Consider the following 14,807-nt stretch of genomic DNA (forward strand, 5'->3'; position numbering starts at 1 on the left):
CGGCCACTGCACTACAGTCTGGGCGACAGAGTGAGACCCCGACTAAAAAAAAAAAAAAAAGAAAATATGTTCTCCATATGAAGAATTTTAAATGTAAATGCAAAAATTTTAAAAATTAGCTCTGAAATCCACCAACTTTATACATCCAATGTGGATGGTGTACAATAATGGTATATTCCAAATGTTAAAAAACCAAAACCCTCTGGGAATCAAGAAGCGTTCACAGAGGAGGTCACATGAGCCAGGTCTTGTAAAATAAGTGGCAGTTCTACATCAAAGGAAAGATGGGGTGGCTCAGTCTGTAATCCCAGCAATTAGGGAGGCTGAGGCGAGAGGAATGCCTGAGCCCAGGGGTTTGAGACCAGCCTGGGCAACTTGGTGAGACCTCATCTTTACAATAAATAAAAAAATAAGCCGGGCGTGGTAGCATGTGCCTATAGTTCCAGCTACTTGGAAAGCTGAGGCAGAAGGATCGCATAAGCCCAGTAGATTGATGCTGCTGTGGTAGTAAGCATGCCACAACTGAGTGAGACTCCAACTCAAAAATAAATAAATAAATAAGAAAGGGCAGAAAGAAGATACTCCACTCAAAGGAAATAGCATATGTAAATGCAGGAACTAGGGTGACCATATTTAGCAAATAAAGATGAAATACATCCAGTTAAACTTCTGATTTTTTTAAAAAAGTAGTTTTTTAGTGTATGTTTCATGCAATAAAGTTTACCTGAAATTCAAATTTAGCTAGGTATCTTAAATTTTATATCTGAAAACCGTAGCAGGAACATAAAAGAGAAAGATTCAGGAAGTTTTATGTAATTCTAACAGTATGAATGAGATAATAGAAGATGTATCATGAATGATAAGCTAGGGTCACATTATGAAGGGTTGTATATAAAAATTTTAGATTTCCCCTTGTAGACGATAAAATCAGCAAAGATTATACGTGTGATGCTAGATGGAGAAAAGAAGAAAGTCACACATGATCAGATAAATATGTGCAAGGGCCAAGGACAAAACAGGATCCTGGGAGAAAAGACCAGTAAGGATGCACCAAAAACTATTATCCTGACCACAAGTCAATGTAGAAAAGAACTTCCTCTTCCAGAAAGTGAGAGTGTGGTAAAAAGAACAGGATCCCTAAAGGACAGGGTTTTTAAAGAGTTTAAAGAACAGAATAGCTGCAAAGACCAAAGAAAATAGACTAATGGTTAAAATTCATGGAAAAATAATGAGACTTTGTTTAAACTTACCTTTGCGGGTAGTACCGATTGAAATTGCCTTATACGTCAATAAAGTTTAAAGTGGGCTAGATTATAGAAGAAAAAAAGAAAAGAGATTCTGCTAAAAAGAAAGCAAGAAAGGCAAAGATCTAGGAACACACTTTTTGGCTGAAAAGTCTCTCATTTATACCCCTAGAAGGATATAAGTTCCTAAGATCAGGAAGTAGAAAGGAAAAAAATCAGGTAGGGAAGACAGGGCTTAGCCAGTCTATCCACAGTCGTCTTTGTTGAGCAACAGTGGAAAGGACTTAGTTTCACAAAACTCCCACTCAACAGTCAAATAATTTTTTTTTATTTTAGTTGGAGTCTCACTCCATCACCCAAGCTGGAGTGCAGTGGAACACTCATGGCCACCCCAGTGTCAACCTGCTGGGCTCTGGCGATCCTTGTGGCTCGGCCTTCCAAGTAGCTGGAACTACAGGAGCCTGCTACCACACCTGGCTAATTTATTTAGTTATTTATTGTAGAGATAAGGTCTCACCAAGTTGCTCGGGTTGGTCTTGAACCCACAGGCTCAGGCAATACACTTGCTTCGGTCTCCCAAAGTGCTAGGATTACAAGCTGAGTCATCGAGCACCACCCAAATAATTTTTTTTTTTTTTTAGTTGGAGTCTCACTCTGTCACCCAGGCTGGAGTGCAGTGGCACACTCATGGCCACCCCAGTATCGACTTGCTGGGCTCCGGTGATCCTTCTGCCTCAGTCCTTCAAGTAGCCAGAACTATAGGCATGCACCACCATGCCCAGCTAATTTTTTATTTATTGTAGAGACGAGGTCTCGCCAAGTTGCCCGAGGTGGTCTCGAACCCACAAGCTCAGGCAATCCTCTTACCTCGGCTTCCCAAAGTGCTGAGATTACAGGCTGAACCACTGAGCCCGGCCAAAAATTATTTTTACCTAGCTATTAATATTAAGCATCATAATTTTTTATAATAACACAATAGGTATTTTTATTTAATTAAAGGATTAAGCCCTAATCAGAGTTTAGATATAATTCTGAAAGTAACAACAAACAAAAACAAATCTTCCATGATTCACAGTAATCTGGGAATAGGAAAATGAATTTTTGTCTTACATGGAAATTAAACACAAAAGTACAAATAAGGATATTATTGCAAAATCATTTACTGGAATTACTTTGGTAAAACATCAAAGTGAGCGAGACATAGGTACTTTACCTGTTCAAGACAAACTATTGGAGCCAAGTGTGCCTGAAAAGTACTTCTTCGGTCTGTAATAGGAATGCCATGATCAATCGGAGGTAATTCTTCTATTTCTATAAATTTAAAAAATTCATGTACTTTATTTTGTAAGCTCTTACGTGCAAATACTGAAAAATTTGCAATGGGGGCATTAGGAGAAAAATGTCAGTATTATGGTAAGTCAATAAAAACAGTCATTAACAGTTGTCTACCAAAATTAAATTATAATTTTAAGCAACAAGTTTCTAAGTATATTGAACATAAGGTAAAAATACTTGATTTATGAATAATTTTCACCTGCAAAGGTCACACAGTGGAAGTGATGATTTGGAACTCAAATCTTAGACTGTTGCAGTAATATAAATTGGTACAATATCTACTTTTTAAGAGTATAAAGAGGTCTTGAGACTAAAGATTGACAGATGCTAATACACCACATCTCATTTACCTGTTAATAGACCCCTTGGCTGGGAAACCTATGACTTCATACTGTGTAGCCATGTGGCTTCTGCTAATAAAACTGTTCGGTGGCTCAGCCTGTAATCCCAGCGCTTTGGGAGGCCGAGGTGAGTGGATTGCCTGAGCCTGTGGGTTCGAGACCTGCCCGGGGAACTTGGCAAGACCTCATCTCTACAATAAATCAAAAAAAATTAGCTGGGCATGGTAGCGTGTGCCTGTAGTTCCAGCTACTTGGAAGGCTGAGGAGGAAGAATCGCTGGAGCCCAGCAGGTTGAGGCTGTGGTGGCCAGGAGTGTGCCACTGCACTCCAGTCTGGGCGACAGAGTGAGACACTGACTCAAAAAAAAACAAAAAAAAAACCTGTTCCTACTTCATATGATGAAGTTAAATACATCAATAATATATCCAATTGGTATTTTTTTTTTTTTTGGAGTTGAAGTCTCACTCTGTCACCCAGGCTGGAGGGCAGTGGCATGTTCATGGCCACCACAGCCTCAACTTGCTGAGCTCAGGTGATCCTTCCGCCTCAGCCTTCCAAGTAGCTAGAACTATAGGCACATGCCACCACGCCCAGCTCCCAATTGGTATTCTAGAGAGTATCATGACTTACACTTATTCTGCCTTTTTTTTTTTTTTTTTTTTGAGTTGGAGTCTCACTCTTGTCATCCAGGCTGGAGTACAGTGGCACACTCACAGCCACTGCAGCCTCAACCTGCTGGGTTTAGGCGATCCTTCTGCCTCAGCCTTCCAAGTACCTGGAACTACAGGCGAATGCAACCACGCCCAGCTAGTTTTTGTGATTTATTGTAGAGATGAGGTCTCACCAAGTTGCCTAGGCTGGTCTCAAACCCCTAGGCTCAGGCAATCCTCTCACCTCAGCCTCCCAAAGTGCTGGGATTACAGGCTGTATTCTGCCTCTTAAACAAGTTTAAGAATCACTAATTAACCTTTTACTTTGTTGAAAAACTTAACCATTCTGGCAACTACTACCTGCCTCATTCAGAATGAAAAGTTATTCAAGATAAGAAATCATATTTATGTAGGATGCTTAACCTTCCCTCTGATACTGACCTTTTCTTGAATTGATTTTGACCATTGTAATACTATTGTAATGAGTCAAATACAGTATTAAAGTCAATGTGAACTAATGACCTATTGCTGCTATTTATTATGATGATGGTTTTTACCCTTTTTCTTTTAATGGTGGATTCTGTTTCCCAAAATAAGTCATATGTCAAATCCACAAATATATCAACTACTAAAATGGAAGCTACTTAGGCTGAATCATGTCCCTGGATCCTTCCCACTCTTTCATTTCCGCTTTATTCCTTCCACTCGTCCTGGGATGCCAGGCAAAAACCTTAAACATTCAGAATACAGTTTAAAAGTTACTATATAATGGCACAGGAAACTCCTGACCTTCAAAGAGAATGAAAGGTCCCCCTGGTCTACCATGCTTTCATTAGACTTAGGAAAACAAGCAATAACATTCAAAATTTTCAAATACTAAACTGGAACATACTCTCCTATAGAAACACTGAGCTGATTTTATCACATCAGCCTATTTATAAGATGACTACTACATGACTATGGAATAAATTTGTCTAAACACAAACTAAGGCCAGGTGCAGTAGTTCGTCACACCAATTATCTCACAGTACTTTGGGAAGGCTGAGGTGGGAGGACTGCTTGAAGCCAGGAATTCAAGACCAGCCTGGGCAACATAGCTGGACCTTGTTTCTACAAAAAAAGTAACTGGGCTGGCAGCATATGCCTATAGTCCCAGCTACTCGGGAGGCTAAAAAGGAAAGATCACCTGAGTCCAGGAGGTCAATGCTGTGGTGAGTTGCAATCATACCACTGCATTCCAGTCTGAGTGACAGAGTGAGAGTCCAACTCAAAAAAGACAAAAAACAAATACTGAACTTTTAAGTTGGGTGTCGTGGTACATACGTGTAGTCCCAGCTATAAGGGGGGCAGACGCAGAAGGATCACTTGAGCCCAGGAGTTTGAGGCCAGCCTGGGCAACATAGCTAGACCCCCTCTCTTAAAAATAAATAAATAAACAAATAAAAACTTTTAAAGGCATTTTACTAGCTTTAATTTCAGTGACTGTACTTTTAATTAATATATTTATTTATATTTGTGAACATAGACTAAAATTTAATCCTGAGACATCAGGAGACAGCTGAGGATTTCCAAAAAAAATATAAAAACAGGATGTGAATTGAAAACATTAACAGTCTTTCTCAGCTTCAATTTTTCCCATCACTAAACCAAAACTCTTAAAAGTTTTTAAAAAAGTAAACTGCCATTTTCCTCACTATTCTAATAGACCTGGCAAACACCAAAATGGCCAAAGGGCAGAAAAAATAAATCTCAATTATACACAAATTAATAACTCCCTCCTAAAATTTGATAAAATTATGAAATTTCTCTATCATTCCAAAGAATAAAACAGAATACTATCACCTCTAAAGAAACACCTCAAAGGAAACTGGTTAATAGTATTATACCTGTTTGATTTTCACTGACATCGAAATCCAATGCTTCAACTGGATTTTCTAGCTGACATGCTAAAATGAGATCATCTTCACTTTCAACATCCTCCTCCTCAGTTTTCTTCTCTACATCTGGACCTATATGAATATAAGGCATTATAATTTATCTATGTAACAAGTAAGAAAGTTAAAAAAAAAAATCACTGGGCCAGGCGCAGTGGCTCAGCCTGTAATCCCAGCACTTTGGGAGGCTGAGGCAAGAGAAATGCCTGAGCCTGGGCAACTTGGTGATACCTCGTCTCTACAATAAATCACAAAAACTAATTGAGTGTGGTGGCATGTGTCTGTAGTTCCAGTTACTTAGAAGGCTGAGGCAGAAGGATCATCTAAGCCAAGCAGGTTGACAGTGCAATGGCTGTGAGTGTGCCACCGCATTCCAGCCTGGGCACCAAGAGTGAGACTCCAACTCAAAAAAAAAAAAAAATCATTGATTCAAATTGAAAAGCCTGTTGGGAAAAAAAAAAAAAATCATTGAGTCATGTCTTCAACAAAAGGAAGTGGTTTATTCCTAAGTTGGGGCAAGGAAAATACAAGATAAATCTGGAATATTGTGTGGTTCCAAAACTTAAGAAATGCTCAAAAACAGATGGGACTCTTATAAAAAGAACACAGGGGCTAGGCAGGATGGCTCACAACTGTTATTCCTGCATTTTTGGGAGGCTGAGGCAGGAGAATCACTTGAAGACAGGAGTTCAAGGCTAGCCTGGGAAACACAGCAAGAACCCATCTCTAGAAAAACAAAATAAAAAAATTTGTTGGGCATGGTGGCTCATGCCTGTAGTCCCAACTACTCAGGAGGCTGAAGTGGAAGGATCACTTGAGCCCAAGAGTTTAATAATACAGTAAGTTCACTGCATTCCAGCCTGGGTGACAAAGCAAGACTCTGTCCCAAATAAATAAATAGAACACAAGAGCCAACCAGAAGGGGTTCTCCTAAAGGCCAAAGTTGGAACAATTTGAGCAACAAAATAATAATGATAGCATATAATTTTAGCCCATGGAATAAAATAATACACATTAAGTATATACTGATACAAACAAATAAAAACATAAATGGGGAGGAGAGATAGCTCTTCTTCAAAACAGAATTCCAATTACCAAAGAAAGAAGGAATGAAGGAAATAGAGATTCACCATTAGGTAAACATCACAGTAGTAAATACTGTTGACAAGATCCACTGATGGACACTAAAATTATGGGTGAAAGTTTAAGGAAAAACAGGATATTAGCATAGCCTCAAAGTATTCCCCTAAGATGCAAAGGCAAAGGTAGTAACTGTGATGGTACTAATTTTATGTGTCACCTTGTTTACACCACAGTATCCAGATATTTGGTTGAACACTATTCTAGATGTTTCTGTGAAGATATTTTTAGATTAAATCAGTTGACTTTGAGTAAAGCAGACTGTCTTCCATAATGTGGGTGGGCTTGTCCAATCAGTTAAAGACCTTAGAAAAAGACTGAGGAAGAGGACCAAATTTTTCCAGGAGACTATACTTTTAGATTCAAATTACAACACCAACTCTTCCTGGCTTTCCAGCCTGCCAATCTGTCCTATAGATTTTGGACCTGCCACCTCCACAATTGTGAAGCCAATTCTTTAAAATGTTTATCTTAGCCGGGCTCAGTGGCTCAGCCTGTAATCCCGCACTTTGGGAGGCTGAGGTGAGTGGACTGCCTGAGCCCATGGGTTCGAGACCCGCCTTGGCAACTTGGCAAGACCTCGTCTCCACAATAAATTTAAAAATTAGCCATGCATGGTAGCGTGTGCCTGTAGTTCCAGCTACCTGAAAGGCTGAGGGGAAGGACTGCCAGAGCCCAGCAGGTCCAGGCTGTGGTGGCCAGGAGCATGCCACTGCACTCCAGTCTGGGCGACAGAGTGAGACTCCAACTCAATAAATAAATAAATAAATAAATAAAATAAAATGTTTATCTTTTTTTTTTAAACTCTGTGTGTGTGTGTGTGTGTGTGACACATATACACATACACAGCCTACTGATTGTTTCTCTAGATAACCCTGACTATAGTGTTTACAGTGAAGACATCTAGCAGACACCACCTTAACTAAGAGGTCAAGGCAAATATCACCAATAGTAAGGCATATTGGTATCGTGAACTCCTTCATATGATGCACTGTGAAGAACCATTATTATTTCTGTGATACTCTTGCTAAAAATGGTTAATCTCACTCCAATCACAAGAAAACACTGGACACACTCAAACTGATGGCATTCTACAAAATAACTAATCAGACTAATTCTTTATAAATGTCAAGGTTATAAAAGTTAAGGAATGACAGAAAATGTTTATAGAGGAAAGAGAAATAACAACTAAATGCAATGTAAAATCCTACACAGAATCCTGTAAAAGCAGAAAGGACATTAGCGGGAAAATTATAAAACCTGAATAAACTCTTTAGTTTAGTTAATAATATTGCACTAGCTGAGCTCGGTGGCTCAGCCTGTAATCCCGCGCCTTTGGGAGGCTGAGGTGAGTGGATTGCCTGAGCCCGTGGGTTCGAGACCCGCCTGGGCAGCAAGACCTCATCTCTACAATACATCAAAAAATTAGCTGGGCGTGGTAGCACGCGCCTGTAATTCCAGCCACCTGGAAGGCTGAGGCGGAAGGATCGCCGGAGCCCAGCAGGTCGAGGCTGCGGTGGCCGAGAGCGGCCACTGCACTCCAGTCTGGGCAATAGAGTGAGACTCCAACTAAAAAAAAAAAAAAAAAAAAAATTGCACCAATTTCAGTTTCCGGTTCTTGATAATTATATTATGGTGGTTATGTAAGATGTTAATAGAAAATCACGGTAAGATGTATAAAAGAGCTCTTTGTACCATTTTTGCAACTTTTCTATCAGTCTAAAACTAGTCCAAAACTTTTAGAAAGTTAAATTTCTATACTAAAAAAAATAAAGAATAAATCTGCATTAAAGATTAGCAGTAAAATCAAAGTGAATTACTTGTGAAGTAGGTGACCTAGAGAAGAAACTTCTCATGAGATACCCCGATCACTAGCTCTTACTCTTATAAGTTCTTCAGATTAATCTTTCAATTTTAATATGAAGTCTGCAAAAACAATTTCAAAGAAAAAATCCAAACAAAATTCTAAAAATTCAAAATTATGAATTATACATCACAAACTAATAACTCTAAAATTTGAATAATGGCTAAATTTATTATAAATACAAGAAAGAAAAAATTTTTTTTGAGTCGGGGACATGATCATGACTCACCGCAGCCTTGACCTCCTGAGTTCAGATGATTCTTCCACCTCAGTTTCCTGAGTACCTGGGACAATAGGTGTATGTCACCATGCCTGGCTAATTTTTTTATTTTTTGTGGAGATGAGGTCTTACTGTATTGCCCAGTCTGGTCTTGAATTACAGGCATGCGTGACCACGCCCGGCTGATTTTTTGATTTATTGTAGAGATGAGGTCTCGCTGCCCAGGCGGGTCTCGAACCAGCGGGCTCAGGCAATCCACTCATCTCAGCCTCCGAAAGGCGCGGGATTACAGGCTGAGCCACCGAGCCCAGCTACCAGGTTCTTTTTTAATACTTTTTCCCAAACTGAAAACAATTCTACCAATGCTAACAATAGAACTATTTGGAAATAATAGGTTCAATCGAGTTCTTTTCCTCTCAGAAAGGCTTATGTTGTAAGTAGAACAAAGACAATCTAAGTTAAGTAAAAGGAAACACGAGAAACTTCTATGTTGTCATACACTTACCAATTCAATAAAAAATTAATAATAATAGGTCAAAATATCCATTTTCAAATATTCTGAAATTAGTGGTGACTAGTGGTGATGGCATAACTTTGGGAATATAATAAAGAAAACTGAATTGTACACTTTATATTATGACATTTATATTATATTTCAATGAAAAATTATTTTCTAGCCGGGCTTGGTGGCTCAGCCTGTAATCCCGCACCTTTGGGAGGCTGAGGTGAGTAGATTGCCTGAGCCCGTGGGTTCGAGACCTGCCTGGGCAACTTGGTGAGACCGCGTCTCTACAATAAATCAAAAATTAGCCAGGCGTGGTAGCGCGCACCTGTAGTTCTGGCTACTTGGAAGGCTGAGGCGGAAGGACGGCTGGAGCCCAGTGGTTGGATGCTGGGGTGGCGGTGAGTGTGCCACTGCATTCCAGTCTGGGCGATGGAGTGAGACTCCAACTCAAAAAAAAAGAAGAGTACACAGTAGTCTCCCTTGTCTGCAGGGGACACATTTCAAGACCCCCAACGGATGCTTGAAGCTTGCAGATAGTACCAAACCCTACACTTACTATGTTTTTACCTATATATAATGCCTATGATAAAGTTTAACTTATAAATTAGGCACAGTAAGGGATTAATAACAAAACAGAATAATTATAATGATATACCATAAAATAGTTATATAAATGTGTGCTCTCTCAAAATATCTTATTGTACTTTACTCACCCTTTTTCTTGTGTTGATGTGACTATAAATGCCTATGTGATAAGACATGATGGGATGGGACAAGATTTCACCACACTATTAGAATGGCAGTTTACAAGTTATAAATTGCTTATTTCTGGAATTTTCCATGTAATATTTTCAGACTGCAGTTGGCTACAGGTAATTGAAACCATGGAAAGCAAAACCTCAGATAAATGGAACTACTATAATATGAAAACAAAGAGACTAAACCTTATAGAAAGAAATAACCACAATTACATGAGTAAACTTTTCAGAGAAATTTATATCTTTGAATATACAAACCATACCCAGAATACAGATTTTCATAAAATTTCAATTAGAATATCTACATAAAAATTTAATTACTGCAAGAGTATTCATATTATATTTCAATCCTACCTGGTTCTGTCATCTGAGATTTTTGTACCAGAACATCTCTTATTTTCTCCACCCACAGGTAAAGAATACTTTCACCAATATTCTGTCTAAAGAAAATTCAGGGGAAAAAAATGTTATTCCAAAAATTACCTTCTCAAATTCAAGAAAACAGACATATTTAGAATCTAACTACGCCTTTTCAAAAGAATCTATAAACACATGAGGTTGTTCAACATCTGTGTCTGAGTATTTAATAATTTACAACAACATTAAAAGATCTAGCTGGCTCCAAAATTAACATGGCTTGCTTAAAATAAGCGGAAGAGTTGCAACCAGAATAGAATAAAAATTTCTGAACTGATGAACTAGAGAAATATAAATGTGTCTTAGCTTTTATCGGTAAAGTTTCAGGACTGATGTCCAATCACTGCTTGCTTTTCTAAACTTTTTCAACAATTTCAAACCACTTATTTGGTACACTTACATTTACTATACTTATTTAACAAAGAATGCAAAGCATATGGGAAACTCCTTTAGAGAGTTCATTTACAAGACCTAAAAGACAATTCAACAATTTTATATTCATACCTAGTTTTTGACAAACTGTTCTATTGCCTAAATTGATTCATTTTGGTTCCAAACGATGTTTGACTGCCTCAGATAATTAAATCAAGGGATCACTGAGAAAAAGAATGTGTCATGGGTTTTAAAGTCATGCCTGTAGTTAAGTTATGACAACAGCAATAAAATCAAGGCCCAAGTGTCTACTCTTTAGAGAATGACATTAATTTTAGACAAGTTTCCTTATGTGTTTAAAGATATCACTACACTATTTCATAGCAACACCTCACCTCTTTTCTCTAAAACTTCCCCTTAAAACCATTATCTCTCTTTATCACTACTCATCAGCACCCAACAAAGGACACTTTCAAAACAAGCATACAGCCCAGGCTCAGTGGCTCAGCCTGTAATCCTAGCATTTTGGGAGGCCAAGGTGAGTGGATTGCCTGAACCTGTAGGTTTGAGACCCACCCGGCCAACTTGGTGAAACCTCGTCTCTACAATAAATCAAAAAAATTAGCCTGGCGTGGTGGTGTGCATCTGTGGTTCCAGTTACTTGGAAAGCTGAGGCACAAGGATCACCAGAGCCCAGTAGGTTGAGGCTGCGGTAGCTGGGAGCGTGCCATGGCACTCCAGACTGGGCAACATAGTGAGACTCCAACTCAAAAAAAAAAAACAAAAACAAAAACAAGCATACAGAAGAAAACAATAGTTTTCAAATAATTTTATACACTCAAATCCTCCCCACCACACTTGCAACTCCTAGCACTAAAACTAAATGTATTTGTTGATATAAGGGTAAAGTTATTCACTAAAATACAGTAAGCTTTGTGAGCTTAAACAAAGTTTATGATCTTAGTTTCAAGTCATCTCACTTTCAAAATGATTAAATTGGATTTTTAAAATAAGAACTACAAAAATGACAGCTGCTACTGTGTGCTAAAGTATATTACATGGATCACATCATTTAATCCTTACAATGATATCCCCATTTTACAGATGTGAAAAACAGACACAAGGAGGTCACACTATTTCAACTGAGTCCAGAGGACTGATCAAAAGTGCCTTAACTCAACTTGACTAAACTTTAGATAGGCTTCTTACTGATTTTAGGCCCTAACCCAGGGTCTTAGAGCATTTTCTTTAGAAAACTTGGTCAATGTTAACTCCTTCTCCACCCCTTTAAGATACATATGTAAGTATTTTTATAGAAGTCTCTTACTGGTTTTACAACTCAGGAATGTCTTTCTCAAGAACCTGTGAACCATTCCTCTGAAACACAATCTAGAAAGTGCTCCTACCTCCCAGTCTCTGTGGGAGGGTAGGAGGCTAACTTCAATGGGCATGAATTAGCACACACAGATGGCCTAATCACAAAGATATTTGCAAAATCAGCAATAATTCAATATGCCCAACACATCTGATTAATAGCCTCCCGAATATCTTCTAGCGCTTTTCCACTAGCTCATTTCAGCCCTTAAAAATCCTACTGCCTTTGTTTCAGAGTAGTTCAGCCTTAGTTCTGGTCTCTCTCCTCTACTATTGTGGCCTTGAAAGAAGACTTCCTTGTCTAACTTTGTGTAGTCCAACTTCTGCTTTGATAAGTTTCACTCACAACATTAAAATCTAAGACTCTATGGTACGTTGAAATGTGAAGAGCTATAGGATTTTTTTATTACTTTCTTGGATTTTTAAATTAAGTACTATTAAAATAGATCACAAATTCAAATGCTATAAAAGTTTTAATCCCTCTCATTTTCCCTTAGACAATAATGTAATATTCTAAGTATTTCACATTTATTTACCTTTTGCTTTACTAAAATAGTTTTAATTTATTCAATATATCCATATGCAAAATATGTAAATAAAAATTAGGTATGATAACCAACTATATCTAAGCAATCACCAAATCCTAGTTTATATTTTTTAATATATATGTATACTTTTTGATACAGAGTCTTGCTCTGTTACCCAGGCTGGAGTGCGGTGGCACAATCATAGCTCACGGCAGCCTCAGACTCCTAGGCTCAAGCAATCCTCTCACCTCAGCTCCCTAAACAACTAGGACTATAGGCATGAGCCACCACACCCAGCTAATTTTTTTATTTTTTTGTAGAAATGGATGTTACTATGTTGCCCAGGCTGGTTTCAAACTCCTGACCTCAAGCGATCCTTCTGTCTTTAGCCACTCAAAGTGCTAGGATTACAGGTGTGAGCCACCATGCCCAGCCAATACTTTTCTTTTTTTTTTGAGTTGGAGCCTCACTCCGTTGCCCAGGCTGGAGGGCAGTGGCACAGTCACAGCCACCCCAGCATCGATCTATTGGGTTCCAGTGAGACTTCTGCCTCAGCCTTCCAAGTAGCTGAAATTACAGGCACATGCTACCATTCCCAGCTAATTTTTTTTTTTTTGAGTTGGAGTCTCACTCTGTCACGCAGACTGGAGTGCACTGGCCACTCTGGCCACTGCAGCCTCGACCTTCTGGGCTCTGGCAATCCTTCCGCCTCAGCCTTCCAAGTAGCTAGAACTATAGGCGCGTGCTACCATGCACGGCTCATTTTGATTTGTTGTAGAGATGAGGTCTTGCCAAGTTGCCCAGGCGGGTCTCGAACCCACAGGCTCAGGCAATCCACTCACCTCAGCCTCCCAAAGGCGCGGGATTACAGGCTGAGCCACTGAGCCTGGCTTAATTTTTTATTTTATTGTAGAGACAAGGTCTCACTATGTTGTCCAGGCTGGTCTCGAAGCCATGGGTTCAGGCAATCCACTCATTTTGGCCTCCCAAAGTTCTGGGATTACAGGCTGAGCTACAGCCTATATTTCTTTAACAGTCCTAAGTATTTCTTTAATAGTCCATTTTCGCTCATCTTCTAGTTGCCTTAATAAAGGTCTCCGCTACATGCATCCTGAATTACTCTTCCTATAGTCCCCTCCTTCCAGCTCCACATTCTTTCTATTTACTCCTTCCTCAACCCCAATTTTTCCCAGTCCATCCTCCACACTGCCACACAGAGCTGATAACATCATTTCCCTGACTAAAATGCCCAGAACCTACAAGATAATACCCAAACTCCTCAGTCCAGCTTACAGGGTCCTTCCTCTTATACCTACCTTAATTTATACACCCGACATCTTAAACTACTTGCTAAATGCTGAAGATGCCCAGTTGCTTCACACCTATATGATTTTGCTCTTGTAGTTCTTGCTACCAAAAAAGCCCTCCCTTTGGATTACCTAGCAAACACTGTACTCAAAGGTCATCCTCACAATAGAATCCTCCCTTATAATCTCACCCACATAACCAGAGATAAGCTTGTTGCTAAAACGTTAATAAGTGCTATTATAGCACTTAGTCTAAACCTCTCAGTAATTCTTGTATTGTACTGGTACACATTGATCTTAATTTTTAATCTCAAACTCTTAAAAGAGTGCCAGCATACAGGAGATGCTCAATAAATGTTTACTGGAGAACTTGTTAGTACTGACTTCTTACCTCCCTATGTTAAGTGGCAACTAACTATAGCTCATCTTACCTAGACAGAAATCAAACTCGGCAGCTAAAAAGATGTTTAGAATCACAATAAAACTATAAATACCAAGAACTGTGTTCATACATTTATGTCATATGTTTAAATTTTTTTTTTTTTGAGTTGGAGTCTCACTCTGTTGCTCACACTGGAGTGCAGTGGCTGCTCCCAGCCACCACAGCCTCAACCTGCTGGGCTCCTGCGATCCTTCCGCCTCAGCCTTCCAAGTAGCTGGAACTACAGGCACGCGCTACCACGCCCAGCTAATTTTTTGATTTATTGTAGAGATGAGGTCTTGCCAAGTTGCCCAGGTGGGTCTCGAACCCGCAGGCTCAGGTAATCCACTCACCTCAGCCTCCCAAAGCGCGGGATTACAAGCTGAGCCACCGAGCTT

General features: G+C 39.2%; 1 protein-coding gene across 1 annotated transcript in view; it reads right to left on the minus strand.

Annotated features, from left to right (window-relative positions):
* Positions 1-14,807, minus strand: part of IMPACT (impact RWD domain protein) — a 40,145-nt gene that overhangs the window by 18,983 nt on the left and 6,355 nt on the right. The window contains exons 4-6 of the mRNA XM_021719042.1: positions 10,346-10,431; positions 5,457-5,579; positions 2,458-2,555 (exon numbers count right to left, since the gene is read on the minus strand). Coding sequence (XP_021574717.1) covers positions 2,458-2,555; positions 5,457-5,579; positions 10,346-10,431 — 307 coding nt within the window. The remainder of the gene's footprint in view (positions 1-2,457; positions 2,556-5,456; positions 5,580-10,345; positions 10,432-14,807) is intronic.

The sequence above is a fragment of the Carlito syrichta genome, unplaced genomic scaffold (assembly GCF_000164805.1).
Source record: "Carlito syrichta isolate Samal-C Ts95f unplaced genomic scaffold, Tarsius_syrichta-2.0.1 Scaffold113526, whole genome shotgun sequence".
NCBI lineage: Eukaryota > Metazoa > Chordata > Mammalia > Primates > Tarsiidae > Carlito > Carlito syrichta.